At 39.6% G+C, this 26,111-nt stretch overlaps 1 protein-coding gene across 1 annotated transcript in view; it reads right to left on the bottom strand.

The window, feature by feature from the left end:
* Nucleotides 1–26,111, bottom strand: part of LOC109375590 (vacuolar protein sorting-associated protein 41 homolog) — a 109,875-nt gene that overhangs the window by 53,489 nt on the left and 30,275 nt on the right. Inside the window, exons 5-9 of the mRNA XM_019631029.1 lie at nucleotides 11,508–11,605; nucleotides 7,947–8,076; nucleotides 6,363–6,478; nucleotides 5,009–5,065; nucleotides 1,228–1,289 (exon numbers count right to left, since the gene is read on the bottom strand). Of these exons, the coding sequence (XP_019486574.1) occupies nucleotides 1,228–1,289; nucleotides 5,009–5,065; nucleotides 6,363–6,478; nucleotides 7,947–8,076; nucleotides 11,508–11,605 (463 nt within the window). The remainder of the gene's footprint in view (nucleotides 1–1,227; nucleotides 1,290–5,008; nucleotides 5,066–6,362; nucleotides 6,479–7,946; nucleotides 8,077–11,507; nucleotides 11,606–26,111) is intronic.

Raw genomic sequence — 26,111 nt, 5'->3', positions numbered from 1 at the left:
GTATTACTTACCGGTACTCACTTGACTGCATATGCAAGGTTGATGAAAATGATGAAAATTAATACAAAATACTTCTAAACAAAGATGAATACCTTTCAGAAGACTATAATTAGGGGTTTGCTCCATGATTTTCCTGTTCTGAGTTTTCTATTTATCCTGCTGATTTGGGGACCTTTCTTGCTTTTAAGAAATGTCATCCTACCCCAAAGTGCCAATTTAAATCACTTCTTGTTAGGCTTTAAACAATGAACTACAAAATCAAACTTCAGAAAGTTAGATCCTATCATAGCACATATATAATCTGGATAAGTGTTTATGTATGAATAAAACCTTACTCAATTTGCACATCAAAGAAACATATTTCCTTAAATCTCAGGGGACCCAAAGCAGGACCGAAGGCTATGTTCCTGGGCTACCAGGGATGTGTAGCCCTGCAGGCAGGCACTGCACAGCTTCAGGGGGAGCCCCGCACATGACAGACCCACACGACCACTGTGTAACATTTATGTTCTGCAAACCAGGGGGTTGGGGTCTGATCACTTCCACTCAATTGCCTTCCTCTTGTTGGGAGACAATTCTGCTTGAACTGTGAGCAGAGGCACTGACTGTCCTTATTCTGGATGCTGTGTAGTGAAGAGCCCGGGAACTCAGAGGACCCAGATAGTGTCTCCCTTCAGAGTGAAGGGCAGGTTTGCTTACTGTCCAATAAAATAAAAATAGCATCTTTCCCTGGAGCCAAGAGCAGGCAAGCTTACTGCCCACTATAAAAGAATCAGGTACCCACAGCTGAGGGCCCCTCTCCTGTAACAAGCCACTGCCTGTGCAGGGTCACCTGGCCCTTTCTGTGCTGTGCTGTGAGAACTGGGGCTGTGGGTCTGGCACAAGTGCTGGGACTCTGGCTTCCAGGACTGTGTCTCTGATCCGAATCTCTCCCCCTGAAACTGTGGCAGGCCAACTCGTTAGCTTATAAAAAGGGTAAAAGCTCAGACTCTTCATGGTTCTTCACACTCTTCTCATCAAGTAATGAGAAAAATACTTCTTGTTTGGTGAAAATGAGACAGTAGGTGGGTAAACAACATATATACCAGTTCTGTACTTAAAACCAATATTAAAAAATTATCCGTTTGAAAGACAAAAAAGTCAATTGCAAAGAATGGCTTATTTTTATTATTAACATTGATCAATTCTATTTCTATTAACATGTAATTGTGAAAATGACATTATTACCGTGCTGCTATGTCATACTCTCCTTTCTCCACCAGGTGGTTTATATATGCCAATCCAATGTCCTATGGAAAATGAAGTGAAGGAATTTCATAATTAACCGGAACTGAAAAGCTGAGTCGCAGTTTCTGAGTAGGCCATGACATCGGGGTCTAGCGGCACTACTGACTGGAGCCTGTTTACACATCTAAGTTTGCTTTATGGAATTAAGCTCGTTGTGTTGTTGTTGTTGTTGTTAAGCATGTATCTGTAATTACGCTCATTTTCTCCCTAAGCATATTTAAACACGGGTACTTGTATTTTTACAAATTTTAGAATTTGCAATGTTCTAAAAAGAATGTTACTATTTTAAAGGCTCCTAACCTGACCCTTCTAGTAGATTTTCTATAAAACAAATCTCCAAATATTAGAAGCATGGTCCAACAATTTCATGTTGTCACTGGATATAAAATTGTTCTTTGTGCTTTCATCTGTAAAATGAAAGCTACCTGTCTCCTCTATACCAAATCGGAAGAAATGTGGTAAGAAAAACAAAATGACAGAATATCATACTAAAGGGAAATATTAATGTTAACATTAAAGTGAAAATGAGCTCAGAAAAAAACATGTACCACATTTTGCCATGTATAATCGTACCTTTTTGCCCAAATCTGTGAGGAAAAAATAAGGATGCACATTATATATGGGTAGTACTAATTCTGTATCTATATAAATGTTTTAATTCTTTTATTTATGCTTATGAGTTAAAAGTGTAACTCTAGAAATCAATAACGATATCCGTATGCAAAATAATACCCTGGAATATGATAATCGGTTTTGTAGAACTTACGAAGAACTTGCAACGACGAACAGCTCTTGGCCTTCTATGATACGTAAACATCATAAATTTGTTGCCGGTACATAAAATTTCCATACATTGTATCTATTCTTGTGTTTTGTAATTATTTGTTACATAAAATTTCTTGTACCACAATGTTACAAAACAAATGCTAAAATTCCTTTAGAATCTAAAAAACAAGTACCTAAATGTAAACAAATAAAATTTTGAATTAAAAAATTAAAGTGAAAGATTTTTCCCCCTGAAAGTTTGGGACAAAAACGAAGGTGCACATTTTACACAGTAGCACATCATACACGGCAAAATACGGTAATTCAAACCCAGGAGTTTACATATGAGGAAACTGGGCCTTAAAGCAGTGAACTGACTGTGACTGTTCAGAGTGTTCATGTTCATTCACTTATTCTACCTCAGCTCTGAAAGGGTCTGGGGTGGTCTGTCAGCAGGGACATGAAAGCTCTTGCTTGACTTCCCCACACCTCCTCTTATGAAATGTTTTCACCTCAAAGCATTTTCATGAGCTTAAACTCAGCATATATAACAAAACTTGGATTTCAAGTTCTACTTTATGTACAAAAAAGTTTTTGTGGATGGCAGACACGGCAGCAGCTCATTCTCTCTTTGCCTATCTGGTTATGAAACTACACTGTGCCAAGAGAAAAAAGTCTACTCACACTCAATGTATAGGACACGCCCATTCTAAGAGTTAAGGGAAATACCCATAGTTCTTAGTGTTATAGTTTCACTTACTGACCACTATGTAGGAAATCGTATTTCAAATCTATAGGAACTACAGAGTGAAGAAAGAGTGCCTAAATTTATTTCTCTGAAAACAGACCACATATCACAATATCAATGGGGAGTCTTTCTGTTCAGGTTCAGAGACGAGAATGTCTCCTTTGCAGAGCCAGTTTCTCCAACCTTTCTCCTTACGCCAAGCCCCCTCCCCACGTGGAGTTTATTCTGTCACTCAGTCTCTTTCTCTGTACACTTTTGACTTCAACCCCAATTTTTCTCTTTTCCCTTAGCGTAAGCATGTTAAGTGTCTCTCTTACATAAAATACCCACCATCACCACCAACCATCCCATGATGTCATAGTCCCCAGCCACGTCTTTACGCTTTTCCACTTTACAACTACCGTATTATGAATTCTACTTCATAATATCCTATCACTTTTCAGTCCCTAGAACATGTTGAGAATATTACGTATACAGAAAATTCACTAGTCACTTACATATTACCAAACCCAATGTACAAACTGTCTAGCTGAGCTTGTCTTTCTTTTGACCTGCTAACCTGAATGAACCATTTAAGCATTTAACTCTTTTTCCCCTGAAATTCTCTCCTCTCAACTCCCACGACACGGCCTTACTCTGGCTGTTCCAAATCTGTTTTTGTGGCATCCCTTGAATGTCGGTGTTTCCAATGGTTCCATTGATGGTCCTCGGTTCTCTGATGCTACACACTCGCCCTGAGTGGTCTGACCCAAACACACACAATTCCACTGATACTTGTTTTCTGATGACTCTCCTGAATCTATCTTTCAATCCAGATCTCTTTCCTGATCTTCACTAGGAAGTCCCACAGATGGCTAAAACTCAATGTGTCAAAACCAGAATTCACTCCCCGACTACCCCTCCTAGCACAGCCTCAGTCTCTCTGTCTCTCTCTCAGTAAACGGCACACCATCTACCAGAGGCCCAAGCCCGAAGATTTCTTACTCTCACTCTCCTGTGCACACAGAGTCTGTCAACAAGCTTCGAAGAGCCCAGCTGACCATGTCTTCTATCTATTTTCACTGCTCCATTCCTGCTGGCTCTGCAAGTCTCATCGCTTCCATTTCCATACCAAGAAGGGAATCATACCTCGCTGATACCCATCTCAGCTGGCCTCCCTCTGACCCCCATCTCCATCAGAGAATCTTCCTAACAGGCAAACCTGACGTGGCACTGAAAGCTTAAACTCTCTCCTAGAGGTTCCGAGGTAGAGCCAAGCTCCTAATTACACACGGCCTTTTAGGATTGAACTCTTGCCTTTGTATAAATTCCTCAAAAACCCCACAAAACCAAGCAGGCCAAGCAGTTTCACCTCTCTACACCATCACACAGACTATTCTATTGGCTGGCATGACATCTGCTCCATTTCTAGATAATCCTTACTTATTCTCCACAATTTTGAATGAAGAAAAAAAAAGATGCTCTAGTTCTTTCTCCTCCAGTTAGTTCCTGAATTATTTTGCTTGGACACTCTTGGGAATCAGGCTATTAGTGGAGTTTTACATAGATGTCTACGTCGGGGAACGTGTAGGCAGAAGGAATTTGTGCTGAAACCCAAATTGCCATAAAAGTCTAAGTTTCTAGTTTTCATCTGTAAACAAGGGTCCTGGGCTAGGTGGTCTCTAAGGATCCTTCCCACTCAGAGGATAAGATTTCTTTCCTGCTTTCCACCTGCACATTCACTGTCACAGTTAGTACAGAAATGGGCTTTCAGACACTACATTTTTCCAGAGTCCAAATGTAATAAAAATGTATTTGATTTCCTAGATTAGTTTCCATAATAAAATCAATTGAGTCTGTTATTATGGAAACACTGAAGCAATCCACTTTTATGAAACCACTCTTGATAAATTTTGTGATAATGTGATTTTACCTATGATTTAAAGAACCTTCCTACACATAACTGGAAAGCTTTGTATTTAAAGTGTATTTCACAAATCCAGTTTCCAAATTACCTAAAACTACCTCCTAGCAGGTGTCCAAGTCTCTTGTTTACAAGCAGAACCTGACTCAATAAAATGAAATACTTTGACCTTATAGGTTGGAGAATTAGTTTGAAATAAATTCTTAAAAGGTAGGAAAAATATGTTCTTTTCAAATTACTTTCAATCTCATTATAAAATACTGAAAGTTAAAGTTATGTTTCAAATAATAAAATTACACACTTACCAGAATCTTATGTCTTTTAATGTTCTTTTGGCTAATTTCAGCTGCCATCAAAGCTTCCTATATTTACATAGACATGATAAAAGGAGAAGAGAAGAAGGGAGAGAAAATGGGAGAGAGTGGGAAAGAAAGATATCAAGGTTATAAATACTACATTTATTATGTTTTAAAGTTCTGGACTACATAAATAAAGCCCCATTTTCCCGTGGCTTTTGCTTCAAGCACAGGAATTTCTAATGTTATGGTTGAATGAGCCTCACTGCATTCAAACTCAAACAAAAGCAGTCAACCAAAATGAAGACTTCTCTTATTTCCATTTGAACTCATTTCCACATTAGGATATTAAATTACATTTCATACACAAATCAAACTACAACAAAATCTCCCAAGCTCAAACACCAAAAGTTCATCTGTCATTCCAAATCTGTATGATGTGTACTGATAAAGGGGCACTTTTCTTTTCTGAAACATAAAAAGTAAAGTATATGCATACATTTACAAATACCTACACATAAGATTTTGAAAATCTCCGATTTGATTTTTATTTGGAAAAATGTACAATTATTACTTGAACACAAAAGTTTAAAACAGAATTGTTTCTTTAAGAAACTACTGTATCTAAAGACATCTGGCAATAACTGGGGTACGAACTTGGTATCAATACCTAGACTCTAAATAGTTTATAAATTAAAAATTTTTCCCCCCAAATCCTTCCAGGTGGTTACAAACTAAACACAACAATAAATGGACTATTTCTTGTTTGTTTGTGTTCAGCTGATTAGTATATATCAGCCCATCCAGAGAGTTTTTCTAACTAAACCAACATGATAAAGCCTTTCTGGCTATTAAAGTTAAAAATGTTTCCTTTAAAAAAAAAAAATCATGATGAGACATTATCTACTAAACTTAGTCTGAACCAAGACTCGATGAAGTAGACAACATCACTTTATTTGACTGGGTAGTTCCAACCATCCTAAGTGAGTGTTAATTGATAGCTTTTACATATGAAATAAGTACCAAATGAATGATTTCACAAAAATATTCAATTGGACAATTCTGAAATACAAGCCATATTTAATTTTCCTTGGAAAAGCACAATATAAATACTTCAACAGGCTGGATCTAACCCACTCCCTCCCTCCATCACCAACTCCTCCACTGAACAGTAAAGCCAGTTAACCTGTGTGGTCTTCCCACCCCTCCAACCCCCCAATTTCTAAAAGAATATTGGGGAGTTATTAGCTTCCAATGTATCTTAGGGCATTCTAATTCACCTACATAAAGGATTACAAAAACATTTTATCCTCTCTATGCTACAGACATGTCAACACTTTCAAGAAAGTAAAATCGAAACTACTTCATATTTCTTCTTTTCAAGAAGCCAGTCGATATGGTCATCTTGGTCCCGTTCCTTGGCTACTACGACATCTCTTGGACTCACGATGTAAAAGAGTGAATCCCCTTCCGAGTACTCTGTAGGTGAGAGAAGAGAGGAACATCTCAGGTGACTCAACAGTAGCCACCCTGGCAGTGGTTTCTGGGGACTCGGCTAGGCTTCCCAACTTATTAAGAGTGAACAGAAACTCGCCTACCCTTGGAGCAAATGTGTTTGGCTCTGCTTGAAGGGAGGGCTGGGACACAGGTTAGAGAGTGATAGAAATTATATCAGCGCTTTAAAATATATTTAAGTGTAAAGTTATTTGGAAGAAAAAAAGAAAGGGAATGAGAAAGGAAGGGAGGATAAAAAGAGAGGAAATACTAAAAAACTTTTTAAAACTAAGGTGGGTATAAAATTCTGTGTTTAATACATTAACATTCTGATCTCAGCTGAAAGATAGTGTTCAGAATTCTCCATGTCTGCTGCATATTAGGATTCATGTACTGTATATAAACTTTATTTATGGCCATTTACAACACTGTTCTATTTTTACAGAACAATTACACCCCACAGTCCGCAATAAATGTTTCCTCCTTATCAAGGTCAAGGCCATCTAAAGCATAAATGACAGATGCCCCAAGCCCTCGGGACATAATCTATCATTTCAGCATGTTGTGCACAATGCCAATTGTGCGAGTTTCCTGCAGAATTCAATTATAAAACCTGTTCTGAGGGGTATCTCAGTGTGTAGCAGAGTTTGCTCTGAGCAAAATACCCAGATTGGACGCTTTCAGTTGTGAACCACATTTGCTTTTTGCCACGTCCAGAGTATACTCTCACATTTCTCAGATGATTAGGGGCTTCACGTGAGAAAGCTCGAACATGTATAGAATATTTCTTCATTTCTTTTGGCCAAAATGAGAACTGAAAATATTCTCAAAAAATGTCAATTGTTTTAAAGCAGAAAAGAGTTTCTAAAAAGCTTGAGCTATTTTATTTTCATCAATGTATTTTTCAAGGATGTGATGACACCTGAACACAGATGACTAGACAGCAATGGTTTGCCCTTCATTTCTGAGCAGTGACTAAACATATTCATTCACCCACTCAACAGATATTCTGCGAGTGCCTAGTGTGTGCTAGGCACTCTTCCAGGTTCTGAACATTTGGTCACACACAGACAGGTAACTTCTCTGCCCGCCCAGAGCACAGCATCTAGGGACATAAAGTTGGGAGTGATGCACAGCCATGCTGCTTGACTTCAATGTAAGTTAGGTGTCACATTAAACAGTTGGGGCAACAGACCAAGTACAAGGAAACAGAGCACAGAGCCTACTCACCTTGGTTCTGGCTCTGTCTCTTCCCCTCCCTTCTGCTGTGGGAACTCAGGCAAGTGCTATAATACCTCCCGGCTTCGATGCCCTCACGTTCAACATCGGAGGCCTGCCCACAGGGAGGATCGCTAAGATCCCTTCCTCACCTCGATTTACATTCCTGGTTTGCTACTCAAGTGGAAAGGGGCAAGTATAAATGTAAGAACATGAGCCAGGTCCTCAGTCTTACCTAGGTGATAATCTCTACATTCATTTTCCTGAAAGCCTCTCACTGTCAGAGCATCAGAAGAGATCTCTTCACAAGTCTCAGAAAGCGGCTGGATAATATCCAGTCTGGGCCTGGCACAGTATTCTCTTTCCTAGGGGAAAAAGAGAGGGGAAAGGCTCATTTTAATTACATTTCTAGAAATGATACAAATTAATTATAGTTAGCCATAATTACATGCCTTGGTTTTATCATTTGGGCAGATGAAGCCCTTCTAACCACCTGCTGCAGACAGCCTCATAACTATGCTTTATTTTCTGACTTTCTGCATGAGATAAACAGGAGGCACTACTGTGTCACGTCAGCACTCCCCCACTGCAGCCCATTCGACTCCAAGGGGATGGTACCACAGTCTCAGACGACTTTGGTACGTCTCTTTCTCACAAATGTGACAAAAAGTAAAAATCGTATTACAAACCGCTCCATTATTTAAACCACTGCCACTACTGGTAAACCTACTGGTAATGCTAACAGGCCAGAGATCGAGAGTTATTTCCAAAGCAGAACCTGCTGGGACGACAGAAATGTTCTCGATCTGACGGCCCAATGTGACAGACACGAGACACAGGTGCCTACTGAATATCTAAAATGTGATATGACGACTGAACAACTGAGCTTCAAATTCTATTCAGTTTTAATTAAATGTAGTTTTCAATTAAATTTAAACATGCAGTTTAAGTTACTACTACAGTTTTGGACAGTGTAGTTCTACTGACAGATCAAAATGTAAGGGTAAAAGATGATTTATTGAGGGCCTCTGACAGCTCCACTAACCTAATGTGATTATACACAGATTAGTCTCATGGAGTTCTTAAATTACCCCTTAGTAATTGCTATTGTTTCTAATTTTACAGGTGAAGGAACTGAGGATCAAAAAGTTTATACTTTTTACACAAAAGGTCAAAGTTACATAAGTAAATGGTGAGTCTGGGATTTATAGAAAAATTTATGATGAACCTTCAATTTGAAATCAAGCTTGTTTTACTTTGAAGTTCAGGCTCTTTGGGCATTCAACACACAGGCATAAAAAACATACAACAGTTTTCCAAAGCAACCAAACCTGAAGCAGTGTGACACTGGTGCAAAGAACGCAGATGAAACAGAATGAAATTAGTCCCAAACTACCCCCAACTCTCAAGTAAACAATAAGCCTCAAAGGTTTCTTTGATCAACTTTGTTAGGTTAACTGAGAAACAATTACATTAGCTTTGCACCTCATACATTTAAAACATTCCAAAAATAAAATAGCAACTATAAAAGATCAACTAGTAGAGAAACAAAACAAAACAACAACAACAAAAACAGTGAATACAGAGCATAATTTATCAGATCTGGAGAAATAAGGAATATCTAAATTTTGAAACAAAAAAATAAATGAAAGAAAAACTGGAAAGATTTGAATATTTAAAAAAATTAACAGCTATAACAAAGACAAAAAATGGTAAAATAGAAAAAAATATTTGAACCAAATAATATTAAAAGAAAACTGTCTCGCTAGACCATATAAATAGCTCCTTTATACGTAAAAGAAAAAAACTAGCAATGTGATTCAGCTCATTGTTTTATAACTTTTGTTCACTGGCCAAACAAGCCTGCTTATCCAGGAGCAGGAAATTTGGTCTTGTTGATCTCTGATCCCCAATGCTTGGCACAATTCTTAACACACACGTGTTTTATTAATGAGTGGAAAAACAAAAACCCAAACATTAGGGGAACAGCTTATAAATTAGGGTATATCAATCAGGAGAAATATTACACAGCAATATAAGCGATAATGGCGGCAGACTACACAGCCATATGGAGAGAATGGAATAATGATGCTCTGAAAAACATGGCCATACAGACTAGCTTGTAACTAGGACTGCAATTGTGTAGAAACACACACACGTGTAAAAGGTATAATAGGAAAAATATGTTGGGGGATACTATTATGAGCAACATAAAAACGAATTTTGTTTAATGTTTGTTTATCTTTTCAATGGGGGGAAAAAAGGGAGGGGAGTGGTTGGTCCCAAGGTTGCTTCTTTATTCCTTTTGTTTTAATTTATCAGTTTACTCTTTGTTTAAGGATTTAAGGTGTACTTTGTGGTTTTATGAAATGCATAGCTATATATACTGACACACACATTTTTTATTCCATTTTCTAATTTGCTCTATGAGGTTCGCCTTTCTTGATTTTTACTCCTTTTCAATACTTCCTTTTATTAATGAAGGTTTCCTTTCTTCTTGTTTTTTGGTCAATTGTTTATTAGGCCTTACCTTTTTCATTTTACTACTTCTTTTCTATGTCTTTCAATCACACTCTCAATCCTCCCCACATTCCTCATCCAAAAGTACTGTATTTACTACCTCTGGACCGCTGCTTTTATTTTCAAAATAATAATAATAATAATAATAATAATAATAATAATAATAATAATATTAATAATAATAAACTGATGTCCTGCAACAGAGCTCAACGCCAGCCCTATTGATCTGAGCAGGTTTGAGTGTTCACTTAAGTCTACAGCATCGCATTGCCTAGCAACATGGGCACCGAGCTTCGGGTTACTATAGTGATGGTTTCCTGAGGCACGTGCTAGCTTGGAGAAATGCTTGAGAGCAGCTACCATTTCGAAACCGGGGCTCCCAGGGTTTTTCTCCCCATTTTATTCCCTGGCATTTGAAAATAAAAAATAAAAAAGAGAGGATGCAGACAAGGAAAGCCTACTTGCTGTAAAGGGCTAGACAATCAATTGCAATTTCTTTTATACAGAGCATCAAAACAAAATCCTTTCCAATACGCTCTCCTTGTTTATGCCTTGAAGTCCCCTACCCCTTCCTGGCTGGACTCCTGGACTCTGACAATAAAGGCAGGCTGGGAATGGGGCCGAGCTAGGCTTCAGAGGCAGGCTGAGCGTGCATGCCCCTCCACTGGGCCACATAGACAGGCTCCATTCCAAAGTCAACCATGGAAAAAATTTAGCTTCTCTGCGGCCTCCTATTTAGCCAGACATTTCATACCATCATTTGCACTGGTAACTGAGACTTAGCAACAATCTATTTCAAAGCAAGAATCAAGCTACTCAGAATCTCTGGGCCACTGGGAAGTAAACAAGTATGTCTGGACCACAGAAAATAAGGAACTGCCCTTTCCGTAATTCTCTCTGACCACAGGGACCCCTGTTGTTGCAACAGATCAACTTCACTGCTGTCATTCCTGCTAATGCACGGTGTCAGCTTAGTTTCTTCGACTTTCAGCAAGAGGAATCCTTCATTCCTTGACTAAAATACCAAGAGAGATGGAAGGAAAAATGACACGACCCGCCCTCCCCTTGCTCAGCAAAAGGAACAAAGGCAGGCGATGAGTGGAGCTTCTGAAAGGTACATATGTTAGATCTACGGGGTAATTTCTGCCGACCTTATTCTGTAGGTCAGGAAGTTCTGCTCAAACTACAGCCGAGCCCTTTCATGGGTAACCTGATCTGGGTGTAATGCTAAAAATGAACCCGCATTTCTTTTTGAATTTGGAGTGCAATAATTTACCGTTTTTTCTGAAACCTCCTTTACGTAGGAAAGCACAACAAGCTGATCACAGAGAGGTGCGAGTCCACTGATGTAGAATTCAGCCTCAAACTGGGACACTGCAAACAAAAGAGGTAAGAGAGTCACCATTACCAGGCGCAAAAATAGCACACAAAGCAAGACACATCAAGTCTGAATTCCGGATAGACTCGTTTTAGAAACCCAACAAAGGGGGTACAGATAAATACATCTTGACAGCAGTCAGCACCAGAACAGGATTTCTGGGAGCTTACACCTGAAAACGTCTATCACAAACAAAAAGCAAACCTGACAATAACAGCAGCACAAACAGTCAAGTGTGACACTGCACCCAGCGAGGTTACAAATGACACAGTTAAATACCATGGACACACCCTGAAATCCACAAAACCCAATGTAAACTATTATTAAGAACAATAATTTTTTAAAAATGCCCGAGTTTAAGTGTTCCACAATTAGGGCACTGCAGTGCTATAAAGGTTATTCATAAGGAATACTATTTATAATTACAAGACTGTAATTATCCCTTTTTAACATTTAATAAACAATTTATTTAAAGACTTAAAAGGGGGGAAAAGGTATGTAAGTACAGATTGCATTATAATGAAACACTATTCTTTCCTAAGTGACAGGAAGGTCACAGGAAATAAATTCCTCTTTCTTTTTTAAAGACAGTCTAAATTTTAGAAGAACTATTGCATCACTTTAAAGAGGTATATGGATTTAATTATAGTGGACCTCAGAGATTTTATAGAAAGCTCAGTGGTACAAGTACCAATATTTGCAAAGCTATGACTCTAATGATTAGCTGCTATATTTATAATAAATGACTATCATTTTAAGCCACTATGTTTTGGGGTGACTTGTTACATAAAGCTAACTGGTACAGTAGTCTTCCAGGAATCATACACTGCACTTACAGATTCATTTGGGCGTAAACTCATTTGGACCCACCACATTTTCTACAAGTTTCTTGACTCAGCTTTTCTCCACAGTTCTGTGGCAGGAGCTTCAGGTTTAGTTCACTTCTATGATGAAATCACCCTTTTTCTAAACCAGGGTAAGTCAGTGCAGCATATTGGAAACAACACTGAATATAGTCTGCAAATCTGGGTCATAACTTCAACTAAACTGAACTTGGACAAGTCATTTTAATTTCTGTGGGTGTAACTTTTCCTATCTATAAAGTAATCATAACAGATAAAATCTATAACAGATGAAATGAGGGGCTACTGAGTTTTTCTTCTTCCTCTCCATGTTCCCTGCAGATCACTTGCTGTCACTTGTCTATGCCTGTCCTTAATGCCTGCACCTTATACAACTATTTTCACAATTTCATTTTTATACCAAAATGAAATAGAGGATAATCAAAAAAATTGCTCAATAGTAACATAAACGTTAAAAAGGATACTATTTCTTATGTTCTGTCCTTCATTAGATCTCATAGGTGGCCACAGTAACCTGGACATAACCACAGAATGGAAACGCAAAGGCAAGTGCTCTGGTCCCAGCTGTGGGTCTGACCTGAATACTCTCATCCCAGCACTTCAACACAGCTGTGGGAAGTGGTACCGGGATAACTGTTCACAGGAAGCACTTACGTAGAGCCACCTCCACCACAACCACATGCTGGGAGTGAGCACACCCAGAGTAACCAGACACTGAAGGTTCAGGAGAAGCTCCCAGTGCTGTGGTTTGTGGGGGCGGGGGAGGGGTGGGGAGGATGGGGGGAGGGGGCTGGAATGTGCAGATGCTGTTGAACAGTAAGTATGTGGCCACACAACCCAGTGATCAAAGAGGTGATAATTTCTCGCTCTAGAAGACATAAGGACATTGTAAACAAGGGGTTGTGGTTGCCACCACTCCTGAGATTGCTGAACTCTGTCTGGTAGAGAGAAACTTGAGTTGTTTTACTAAATCACTCCATCGCTGAAATGCTACACATAGTTCCCTTACCAGCAACCTGGGTGAAGAACAAATGATCAGAGATGTCAGAGACTGTTCCATGGGAAAGACAGAGAGGCTGTGATGTGCTTGTTGGCCACAGCCACCTGAGAGGAACTGTCACCTAGGCGGGGGTGAACTAGGTATTCTCCCCATGTGGGGTGCCAGTGGGCTGCTGGACTCAATGACTGGAAGTATCAGACCGTGTCTCTCCTACAGGTAACCAAATACACACCAAGGCCAAGACCGGGTTCTTATGACTGTGCTAAAAGATACAGCAGGGACGCCAGAAAATAATCCAAATAATCCAAACTTTCTTCCTCTAGATCCCGATTTCTTAGTCCTCAATAGCTTGCTTTAATAAGACAGAAAATTTCCTGTTCTCTAAGAACACGATAGAAAACCTAATGTTTTCTTAAAAAAAAAAGATGTATGGAAGCGCATATCTATTTCATTTCTCAATTCCAGATAGATACTGTAATAAATGCTTATTTGTTAAGTACTAAATCTTACCAGACTTTACTAATTGAGAATAAGTAATAATTTAGGCACAGACTACATGAAGTGACTAAATTATAAACAAAAAATGTTACTTATGAAGATATGGTACATAAAAATAGCATTGTCACAATTCCCAGAAGCACAGTTATCAACATTCAGATAAAGGTGAAATTAAATAATTCTTTTCATTTTATTAAAAAAAAACCATTATCAATAGAAATCTTATGGAAAACAAAACTGCAATTATAGTCATACCCAGTATGATTCAAAACTTAAGGGATCAAAAATAATGGCTGTTTATCTTAGCATTGGATATTCTACCACTTAGCAACTCACATCCATTAACACCCACCAGTAATGATATCATGTAACAAAGAGCTCACTTCCTAACGTGAGTTCCTGGTTTAGGAAAATGTCTACAGCTATTCTGTATTAAAAAGAGAAAAGAGGTTTCAAAATAAATGATGGTACTTTATTTCTAGGTCTATCATGATTCAGTTTATTCTTTATATTAGTGCTGAATCTAAGAAGGGCTGGTTGGAGACAGTGGTGTCTATTCTTTCCACTGAATAGATGAGAGAAAGAACTGTTGAATGGTAATATTTATTCCTCTGAAGAACATACTTAAATTATGTAAAAGTTTATGAACTGACTCTGTAAAATACCTTCGTGTAATTATTGACTTTCTATTTCAAATTTTCAATGGACCAATGAAAGTTTTCGTTTATTTATTTACCCTGAAATTCTGTTTTTCCAACGTAACAATGACTTTAATAATTTTTTAATGAATATTTTTCCTAAATGAAAAACAACAATTTGAATATAGGTGGTTTACAGGACTAATACCACAGAAGCTCACCTTTAAACCGATTATCTGGAAAAGATAAATCACAAAGAAAATAAACACAAATTCTGTTGGAAAGCACTAAAACAAAATAGAAAGCAAAAGCTGGAGAAAAGGGAAAGAGGACAAATTCAGAGTTTCTAGAGAGAGCCACAAAAAGACAGTAGCTATGCTTCAGATCAAGCAGATCCGAAAGGGAGGTGATGGCTCTGGGCCCCGCAGGGACTGTGTGGTGTTCACTCAGGTGACGACAGACGTGAGCTAAGGTGCCCGTTCCCGCTGCAGCACAGCCTTCCTTGCCCAACACAGACAAGGAGACTGCTGTGTTCTGGTTCATTCCAGAGGACAAAGCATTCCTAGACACGCGAGAAGAAATCATTCAAAGAAAAAGACCAGGAGAGTCTACGCAGATGGAGAGAGAAAGAAATTTCAAAAGGGCTATTCACATGAGAAATCTACCTGGGGGTGGTCCTTGGACCCACAAGGAGGACGGCTGTGAGCACAGCCCTGATCCAGGAGGAAGCTGGGGTTCTTCATCGGCGCTGCCCAGCAGAATATTAATGCAATCCCAAAACAAAACCTGCATACACAATTTTACATTTTCTAGTAGCCACATTAAAGAGTGTAATTTTACCACAGAGGTGTAATTTTAGAAATATATTTTATTTAATGTGACATATCCAAAATATTATCGTTTCAACACATAACAACATAGAAAGTTATCACTGAGATAATTTACTTTTGATTTGCATACACTGTCTTTGGACGTAGCTGCAGCACGTCTCAGTCTCACTTGCCCCGTTCCGAGCATGTCACAGCTACCTCACTGGGCAGCGCGGGTCTAGATGCCCAAAAGACTTTTCGTCTCTCAAGTCCAGTAATTTGACTCAAATATATCTTGATGGTGTGCACCATGGGCCATTATTTTCAGATACACGCTGTGCTATTTTAATTTATAGATTCAAGTTTTGTTTCTTTGTAGTATCAGGACATTTTTTTTGAAATACTGTTTTTGATATTTATTCCATTCACTTGTTTTGTTTCGAGGGACTCTTTATTTGTAGGCTGAATCATGTTAGCCTGTCTTTAGTATTTATCACTTTATTGTAAATCTTTTTTCCCCCTTATTTCTTTGTGATTTAAAACATTTTCCTCTTCTATTTATCTTGCAGCATTATCTTTGTGTCTACTTTCTCTTGTTTCCTTCCAGTTTAATCTTCATTTCTAAAGTGATCTTTTATTTATAATATTTCCTGAGTTCTAGCACCTCACTTGAGATTATTAAATTCTGATTTTTGTTCTTTCATGCCTTACATGACTTCTTAAAAACGTCTGAATAGTAAATTACAGTTGTGATCTATTTTGTGGGTGTTTCTTTTTGGTGTGCTTTCATCGCCAAGGATGCTGTTCTGCTCCACATTCACTTTTCCTTAAGCCTTAGTATGGGCTATGACCTCGGTATTTTTATCCTTGTTTTTAGGCCCTGGCAGGATGCACCTGCTATTCGACTATGAATTCACAGGGGTTCCTTGGCTGCCCAAACCCCTCAGCCCCCTGCAGCCGTTCCTTGTACCCGCTCTTTTCAGAGTGACCCAGGAATGGCCTTTTCCAGGGCATGCTGGCTGGCTGTTGTGACCTTCTCCTAGTCTCAAGTCCGCCAGACACCCCGTTGCTCCCGAGCTTTTTCTCACACAGATGCTGACACCATGGCATGCCTGTGGCTGTTGGAGGGTTTTCCCATCCACTTGGGCTGCCTTGTCACTCGGGTTTGTTTTAAATGTGGTCTATGTGTTTTTAGCTGTGTGGTCCAGTTGTTACGTTTTTACATGAGAACTCCGACAGACTGACAAAGGGTGCTGCCACTACCACTATCTTCCCATAATCCTCCGAGCACAAAATGTTAACATATCAATAACGTTACACAGCACCTTTATGTATCAATTATACATAGGGTGGAGTCAGGGTCAGCATCAGAAGTACATAAATACCACTGGCCATCAGCAGTGCATGCGCTCTCAGTTTTCCAATGACTGCCATGGAATTGAAATAAAAATTAACAAGAGCTTTCTTGTACCTTGTGTCTTATATCTCTGAGCATTATCAACAACATAATAAAGAATTACTGAGTAGCAATTAGGCATAAGACACTCTTCTAGAAGCATCAGGATGATGAAGACTGTCTCTGACTGTGAGTCTAGAAGCTAAAGAATAACAAAAATAACACATGCTATGCAAAAATGGAAATACAATAAAACCTTGGATTATGAGCATAATAGCCTGTAATCCCAAGTACCTGAATATCAAGGTGAATTTCCCCATAAGAAATAATGGAAACTCAGAAGATTCATTCCACAACCCAAAAATATTCATATACAAATGATTACAATACTGTAATATAACACAAAGTCATAAAGAAAGTACAAAATATAAAGAAAAATAAACAAATTAACCTGCACTTACCTTTGAAAACCTTCATGGTTGGTGTGAGGGAGACAAGAGAGAGGAGGGTTATTGTGTAGGATGACTTTCTCTATCACTAACAGAACCACTGCTATCTACTGGCTCAATGGAATCTTTCTTTTTGCAGCTGTAACAAGGAACCTATCCAATGACACTAGCTTTTGCCTCCTTTTGAAAATTTTGTGGAAACGTGACATTGCATTGTCATTAAACAGATTCATTGCTCACACTGCTACAGTCTTATTCGGGTGGTGCTTTTCTACAAAATTTTGCATTGTTTCCCACATTTTACACATTTCCCTAATCTAATTTGAAGTGAGGGATTCCTCCGCCTTTTTCTCCTCCTCCTCTGCAGATGAGATCTCCTCTATAACCTCTTGCTGTTGCTCACGTTGCAGATCCATCAGTTCACTGGTGGTCAGCTCCTGGCCATGTTCCTCCACTGCCGCGTCCCGCGCAGCAAGGGTGATGGGGAGTGAGGGGGCGGCGCAGGGTTAAAGAAACACAAGAGTCAATTATAGAGTTAAAGTGAGGCCAGGGGGCTGCAGTCTCTCTCTTGAACTGAGCCCTGAATCGGGCCAACGCGTGGCTTTTATTTGGAAACTTCAAAGAAGTGAAGCTTGTTATTTCTAAAGTCCTTGTGATAAGTGCCTTATGGCAATTTTCCATCAACCAGCCCCACTGTACTCCAACACCTGCTGTGCCTTCATACTCCTACACACACAACCCCAGGATGGTGCAGCTGTGCTGCGGCCATAAAAATAAGGGAGACAACCGACATTATTTCGTTGGGTCTCAGCATTCCGAGACACTTCCTCATGACCTCATTAGGTCAGAGGTTGGTCTGGGGAGGTGGCCGAGGATGAAGCTTACGGCAACAACATTCCACCAGCTCTTTTATTTTTTCAGTTGAGCCATCCTGCCACCTTTTGGCAGCTCAGCAGCTGCTCAGCTCGGGCTGGGAATCGAACCGCTGTTGCTCAGAGCTCACACTCTTGAGTGAGCTCTTAACCAACTGAGCCACTCGGCCGACCCTCCTCCACCAGCTCTTGAATGTCATCCTCATTCACCTCCAGTCCCATGGTCTTCCCCAAGGACACAATTTTATCGACAACTGGAGGCTCTGTTTATGAGCAAGTCCCTCTAAGTCATGTCTAAGAATGCAATCAGGCCACAGTTTTCTCCAAGCAGAATTGAGGGTTCTTGTGGTGACCCCATCCCAAGGCTTTATCGATGATCTTGAGGCAGTTCACGATGTGGAAATAATTTTTCCAAAACTCTGGGAGGGTAAGGTTTGTTCCTTTGGTCACCTTGAAGCATCGCTGAAATAGTGCTTTGGTATAAAGCTTTTAAAAAAAAAATTTTTTTTTAAGATTTTATGGGGTGATTGGGGGAGGGGAACAGCATTGGGGAATTGGGGAAGGGGAACAGACAAGTTGCTGTCGTTTTGTTCTTCAGTCTAGTTGTGGAGGACGTTGCTTCACTGGCCCATGTTGGTATTATCATTGCGTTCTTCCCATGTGAGACAGTCATTCGCCAGCCATTGGACAGCTGCTCACGATGGCTCACAAAAGCTCACGCCCGCTGCCAGCCAGCCCCACTGCAGCCTACACTGTCGCCGGCGACTCACGGCAGCCCAGCTCCAGGTTGAACTGTTGTTCACCATCTTAGCTGTAGAGGGCACAGCGTCACTTCTCCTCATATGTGGGATCTGAACCGGGGCCCTGCTGCTCAGAGCTGGCATCCCAAGCCAACTCCTAAACAACGTGCCACTCGGCCAGCCCGGTATAAAGTTTTCTAAAGTTCAAAATGACCTGCTGGTCCATGGGCTGGAGGATTGGAGTGGTGTTGGGAGGAAGGAACTTGACCTTAATGAACTTGAATTCCTCCAGTAAGTCGTCCTCAAAGCCTGGAGGATGAGCAGGAGCATTATCCATAACCAGCAAGGCTTTGAGTGGCAGATTCTTTTCTAAAAGGTATTTCTTCACTGCAGGACCAAAGACCTCGTTGATCCACTCAAAAACAAGATACGAGTGACCCAAGCCTTGCTGTTGGACCTCCGCATAACGTTTAACTGACTCTTCTGCACTTTGCAATTCTTGAAGGCTCGTGGATTCTCAGAATGATACACGAGCAGGAGCCTGACTTTGAAATCGCCACTTACATTAGCACAAAACAAGAGGGTGAGACGGTCTTTCATGGGCTTGTGACTGGGCGTTGCATTCTCTTCTTCTGTAATGTAGGTCCTCTTTGGCATCTTTTTCCAAAAAAGCCCCGTCTCATCGCAGTTAAAAACTTGCTCCAGCAGGTAACACTTAGAAACCATGAGCTTCTGGAACTAGGTAGTGAACACCTCAGCTGCCTTAGCACCCGAACTCGCAGTCTCTCTGTGCCTCACAACACTATGGATGCCACTTCTCCTCTTAAAGTTACAAACCATCCCCTGCTTGCCTTCAAGTCTTCTTCATTTTCTGTTGATTTACCTAGCAGTTTACTTACAAGGTCGGTGTACAAGGCCTTTGTCTTCTCACAGATAAAGCTCTCGGTCACAGTATCACCTGCTAGTTGCTTCTTGTTTATCCAAACCAGAAGCAACTTTTCTACATCTTCCAAAACACGTGGCTGTTGCTTTGATATTCTCGTGACTCCTTTTGAGCCCTTATTTCTTCTTTCTTCTTTAATATCATGCAAATGGTCAACATAGACTTCTTATAAAATCTTGCAATTTTGGCCACTTGCATACCTCGTTCATACTTCTCGATGATTTCCTTCTTAACTTCCACCGTAATCATCTTCTTCTTACCATCTTTCTTTTCAACCTTTTTCTGCATGGGGGCCATTGTATACACTCGCATGGATGTTGACTACATACAGTATTAATAAACTCTTGTCATATACTATATTCAACGTAACTGGCAATAAGGCAGCACAGGAAAGGGTCTACATCTGCAGGCAGCCTGACCTAGAATGAAGCAAAGCATTCCTAAGCTTACTCTTGTATGGAAAAGCAAAGGACTGTCCATAGGTGCTTTGAAGTGACAAAAAATACACTAGTGCCAGTTGTGGGCACCTTCCAATGTTCTGAAAAATCAATGATTTCTGCCAAACACCGCGGTCTGAGACCGAGCATCTGAGCATGGGAGACGATCACCCACAATCCCGTAGCGAGAGAGGGAGAGAAGAACCATTGGCTCATTATGATCATGTGATGTTCGGCGTCACATACTACTCATATTGCAAGACATCACTCATTTATCAAGTTAAAATTTATTAGACACATTTGCTCGTCTTGCGGAACACTTGCAGAACAAGTTACTCATAATCCAAGGTTTTACTATAGTTAAAAAACATTATTATTACTTATACTTTTATCATATATAGGTTTCTAGATATATTTTTGTGAGGAATACAGTTAGAAAATGTATTAATCTCTTCATGGTAATTAAGTAAATCCTTAGCTACATCTTTTTCCCAATTCTCTTCCAACTGATTTTACTGAGCTTACGTCTTCTCAGTTTTAAAGGAAACCACTGTTTTTCTTTTACTGAGTAACTAAATATAACAGTATATTAATAATAGTTCCCATCTGATAAACATTGTACTAAATATTTTACAGACAAGGTCTATGTTTACCGTTAACAACCTGCACTTATTTTTAGAGGGGCACTGATGCTCAGCGAGGCTAAGCAGTGTGACTAAAGTCACTTAAATAGAAGGTAGCAGTGTAGGAATCTGAAGTCTTACTTTTCCCAGTCATATGCCACACCGGAAAGCCAACAGAACACAGAGGACCTGAGGTTAGAGGTGCACTGCAGCTCGAGGGCTGCAATTAGGCAGTTAGGACTCAACCACCTTCTGGCAAACTTGCATGCATACCCAGCGTGCCTCGGCACCTCCCCTGAATTTGCTACAAGGGCAAAGCACCACAGGAAACTTGTACTGCTTTTTAATTTTTGGTCCTTGTTTTTCCTTTGTTGGTCCCCAAACGCTCATTAGCTAAATGTGGTCAACAAGGATTTGGTGTCTTACAGAAGCTAAATAAAGTGATATCCTATAGACGTTAGCGTCTATGATTCTTAAAAAAAGCAAGACCAAAAACAGTTTGTCAAGCAATCTATAAATAAGAACAATTATCTTCATTGTCTTACAATGACTTATGAAAACGCATCAAAACCCATTTATGATGGCACCTTCTTCCCAGGAGAATTGGCCCCGCAGTCACCAGACAGTAGTATCTCGTAATCATCTGGAATATAACAACATCCAGACTTTTCAGTAAGTTTGGACACTCCGTCAGCATGACCACTGATCTAAAAAAATGCATTTGGACATCACAACATTGCACATCTGCAGGACTGTGCAGATGTATTACAGCAAAAGTGACTTTACAGTGCTTTACGCCAGCAAGTTACAGAGAACACCCAGTATCTGGGAGTGAAAGAGAAGAGAATGGCTAATGGACAAAATAACAAAGCATCAGATCAGGAGGCAAGTACATATAAGATAAAACAGGTCTAGTCTGCAACTTAATTCCGCATTTTCTAATCACTATGCAACACAATTCTGTGTTACATGATGAAACTATGCTGGTGTGAGCACCTCACTCACTAAACGTCATGAAGCGGCACTGAGGAGGAGGGAATTTATGAGCAGCTCAGACAACAGAAAAGGCAGTCATCACGGGCCTGCTGGGTCAAAGGCTCACACCACACGGATATGCTTTAACTTGTCTGCAGGCTATCTTCAAAACCAAATCAACAAAACAGTGTTGTGAGATGTGCAAAAGTTAGAGCCCTGGTGCAACGCTGGTGGGAAAGCAAAATGGTGCACTTGCTATGGAAAACAGTATGGAGGTTCCTTGAAAAAACAAAAAATAGAACCACCTTACGACCCAGCAAATGCACATCTGGGTAATTATCCTGAAAAACTGAAATCAGGATCTTGAAGACACATTAGCACTCCCAGGTTCACTGAGGCATTATTCACAATAGCCAAGGTGTGGAAATAACCTAAATGTCCATTGACAGAGGACTGGAGAAAGAAAATGTGGTGGATACATAAATGAAACATTATCCAGCTTTAAAAAAAGAAGAAAACTCTGCAATATGCAACAATATGGATGAATGACAACACTGTGCTGAGTGACTGCACAGAAAGACAAATCCTGCCTGATTCCACCAATAGGAGGGACCTAAAATAGTGAAATTCACAGAATCAGAGAGTAGAATGGTGATTGCCAAGGGCTGAGGGGAGTGGAAAATGGGGAGTTGCTGATTGACGGGCATAAAGTTTGAGTGAAGCAAGGTGAGTGCATTCTAGAGATCCGCCGAACACCACTGTGCCCGTAGCAAACTACATTTAAAAATGTGTTAAGAGGGTAGATCGCATGTTAAGTGTTCTAACCAGAATAAAATAAGATTTAAAAATAAATAAACAATTTCAGAGGCGAAAAACCCCCCCCAAACTACCTCGATGCATCAACTACATTTAAGTCAAACACTAAAAAATAGCAGCGAGAGTTTTTCTTCTTTTCCAAAGGAAAGAACAGCATCTGGATTTGGTCCTTTCCTTAGAAAGTCTTGATCGCCATCCAAGGCAATGATGTTTATTCCCCAACAGTATGGAGGAGAAACAAAGAAGGGCTGTCAGTCCCAGGATAAAACAACAGGAAATGCAAGTTTTACTCGTCCGCATTGGGCACTTCTCTGGACCAAAATAAAAGAACAAATCCACTGCATTTCCATGGCACCTGGCTACTTGAAGAAGAGGTGAGCAGACATCACTGGTATATGAAAAGGGGTCTCTGGATTCTAGAGAATTTCTACCCAATGGTTTTTATTTAAATGCCAGAGCAAGTCTCTGTCCTTCTCATTAGTCCCTCTGATTGCACACAAGGGCCAGGGCTTAGGCAGAAGGAACGCATGGGAAGAAGGCAGGGCACAGAGGTCATGAGTAGCAGCTTTGAAACTAGGCAAATCTGAGCTCAAACACTGCCTTCTTTGCTTATGAATGTGATCCTCTTGAGCAGGTTGCCTGCTAAACTTTAGCTTCCTTACCTATAAAATGGGAAAGCAGTCCCTACCTATGGGGATCACTGTGAAGATTAAATGAAATTCTGTTTTTAATGTATTTAGCATGTGCCTGGCGGATGTTCTTATAAAGGGAATAGAATATACTTGTTATTTCAGGTGACTCAGGCTTCTTACCACTACTTACTACAGAAAACAATTATTAATTCCACATCCAATGACAAACATTTGAGTCTCCAGCACTGAGTGGGAAGGAGTTCTTACTTTGAGGAGGAATGGATAGAAGACATGTAATAAGCAAGTATAGTGAAATCTTAATTTCAGAATCTATGAGGTAAGTATATAGGTGCTCACTGTAAAGTGCTTTACTTTTTTGTATGCTTTAAAGTTTTCATAATAAAATGTTGAGAAAAAAATTCAATGCAGAACAGAAAAATTAATAGATTATAGAGAGTCAAACTGAATTAGAACAGAACAGAAAACCACACACAGCTAGATCATTAACCAAAACACTGAATGATACCAGTGCTGTTCTGATTTCTGGTGAGACTTAGAACTACGAAATGGACCATGTCACTTGCATGCACACATCTGTCCCACCGCTGGAACCTGCATGTCTGGCTCAGAATGATAACAGGTGACACTTAGATCTAAGAAAGATCTTTATCTCATAGATCTTCCATTTCCAGGCCACTGATTTCCCAATCAAGAGGCTGAAAATGGAACAATATGCTAAACTCTAAGCGTCATAGCATAAGACCAACTGACACTGCTTAAAATGAAAAATGTCCCTTCTAATCTCTTCCCCCTCCTTCTTCCTGAATTATACATAGATTCTCACAGTTTCTCTCTCTCTCTCTTTTTAAAAAACTTCTGTATGAAATCAAGACCAGGAAGTTAATCAAGTCATCCACCTGGGGAAGCAGACACCCAGAAAATGACATACGAATATTGGCTTCATTTCCCAATAACATAAAAGCAGCTCTCCAGCTATAATTCCATAAAGACCCTGTAAGGCTATGGTGAAAAGCGCCAGAGGATTCGGGAGTCCTATGGGAACACAGGAGATCCAAGTGAAGTGAAACTAAGTAGGGCAGGCAAGGACTACATCCTACTTATAAGCAAGGTAATTTGGAGGAATAAATGACATCCAAAAAGCTGTATGTACAGAGAACGTCTTCACAGGTTGGTGACTGAACAGTAAGCTTAATTTTCATGATCATTATTATTCATTTACAAAAATAAATTAATATCCCATTGAGAGGAATAACTTTTGTGTTGTTTTTGAGAGTCTGACTTACAAGGAAAAGTTATAAACATTTAGCTTCTAAAAAATGTATAGCCAGATACTTCTTGAATCTCAGTGTTGTTTTCCCTTCATTTACTAAAGAACACTGGATCACACTATTCAAGGCCAAAAGCGAATTGTAATCCAGACCTAATATTTCTCTCCTCCTTTATCCTAGTCAAGGACTCTTATCTAAACCACTTTGCCTCCTGCTGTGGAAATGGTTAATATTATTAAAGGTTTGTTCTCAAGAGGGAAAAAGATGGTACTTAACCACTAACCATTGTAGTAAAATGTCAGTAATGTGATATTGTTAGTACTCACTTATGGTCTATATCACATAAATTGCAGTACAGATGGGACTACACTTTAATAATGGGATCCCAGGCTCCAGAGCCACTATGAGCCAGCTATGAGCAGTCACAAGCTGGAATAAAGTTTGCATGGTGAAAATAACCACCATGATTCAGTGAGCACCTACTGTACGCCAAACACTGTTACATAAGTTACTTATGCCATGTCTAATTCTCACACCATCTGCAAAGGTAGTATTATCACCTCCATTTTACAGGTGACAAAAGCCTGGCTCAGGAAGCTGAAGTAACATTACCAAGAAGATTCTATCCATTTTAACACCATGGTAGTAAGATTTTAGTGAAGTTATTTATGTTCCTGAGCTCCCACTGTTCATCTACAGAATGAGAAGCACACCACCTGCCCTTCAGAGGGCTGCTGTGAGAGTGCAGAGAACTAGTGCAGGTAACGTGCATAACACAATGCCCCTACTAGCATGTTAGCAACAAATATCAACTAGAGAGAAGATACTTGCTACATTTTTATGTCTTCCTGCAAATTTTTACATCCTTAAAAATTCCCAGAGTCCTTGCCTTTTTCTTTAACTCATCTGTATTTAAAATATTCTAATACTTATCTCTGAGTACACTATGCATTGAGATGTTCAGAGGTTTTTTTTCTGATGGCAAAGGGCAGCAGAAAAGATAACAGAGGTAATGAAATAACTATCTTCATCTTCGAATTATCAGTCTTTTCTATTATCTTGTGCCTCAGTTTTTCTCAGTACCATTATATTCTGCATACAGCTATTCTGTCCATACTCTGAGCAATCTGAACTATGTATTTATGTATTTACTTATCCTCCTAAGGCAAAAAACCCTACCACCAACTTCTGACTTCAAGTACAAAATATCCCAGGTTTAAATGCTGTAGCCATATTAGTCATTTGGGTAATATACATCTTTCTTGGTTTTTAGAAATATACTCACATACAAATGATTTATCTCAGCTTCACTTTGTTATAATGACCCACCGAATTTATATTCCCCATCCATCATCCAAATGGGTAAATGAAATTTTCAGCCGACTTATAATATGGCAAAAGTTTTCTTACCACACAACTGTGTCTCCTATTGCTTTCAGTTCTAAATAATATAAAAATAGCTTTTACTATATCTGTTTAATTGACAAAAGTCAGTCAATTTTCACCCTATCTGAATAACTTT

The sequence above is a fragment of the Hipposideros armiger genome, unplaced genomic scaffold (genome assembly GCF_001890085.2).
Source record: "Hipposideros armiger isolate ML-2016 unplaced genomic scaffold, ASM189008v1 scaffold_976, whole genome shotgun sequence".
Lineage (NCBI taxonomy): Eukaryota > Metazoa > Chordata > Mammalia > Chiroptera > Hipposideridae > Hipposideros > Hipposideros armiger.
The sequence above is the reverse complement of the archived record's forward strand: the minus strand, read 5'-3'. Positions and strand labels throughout refer to the sequence as shown.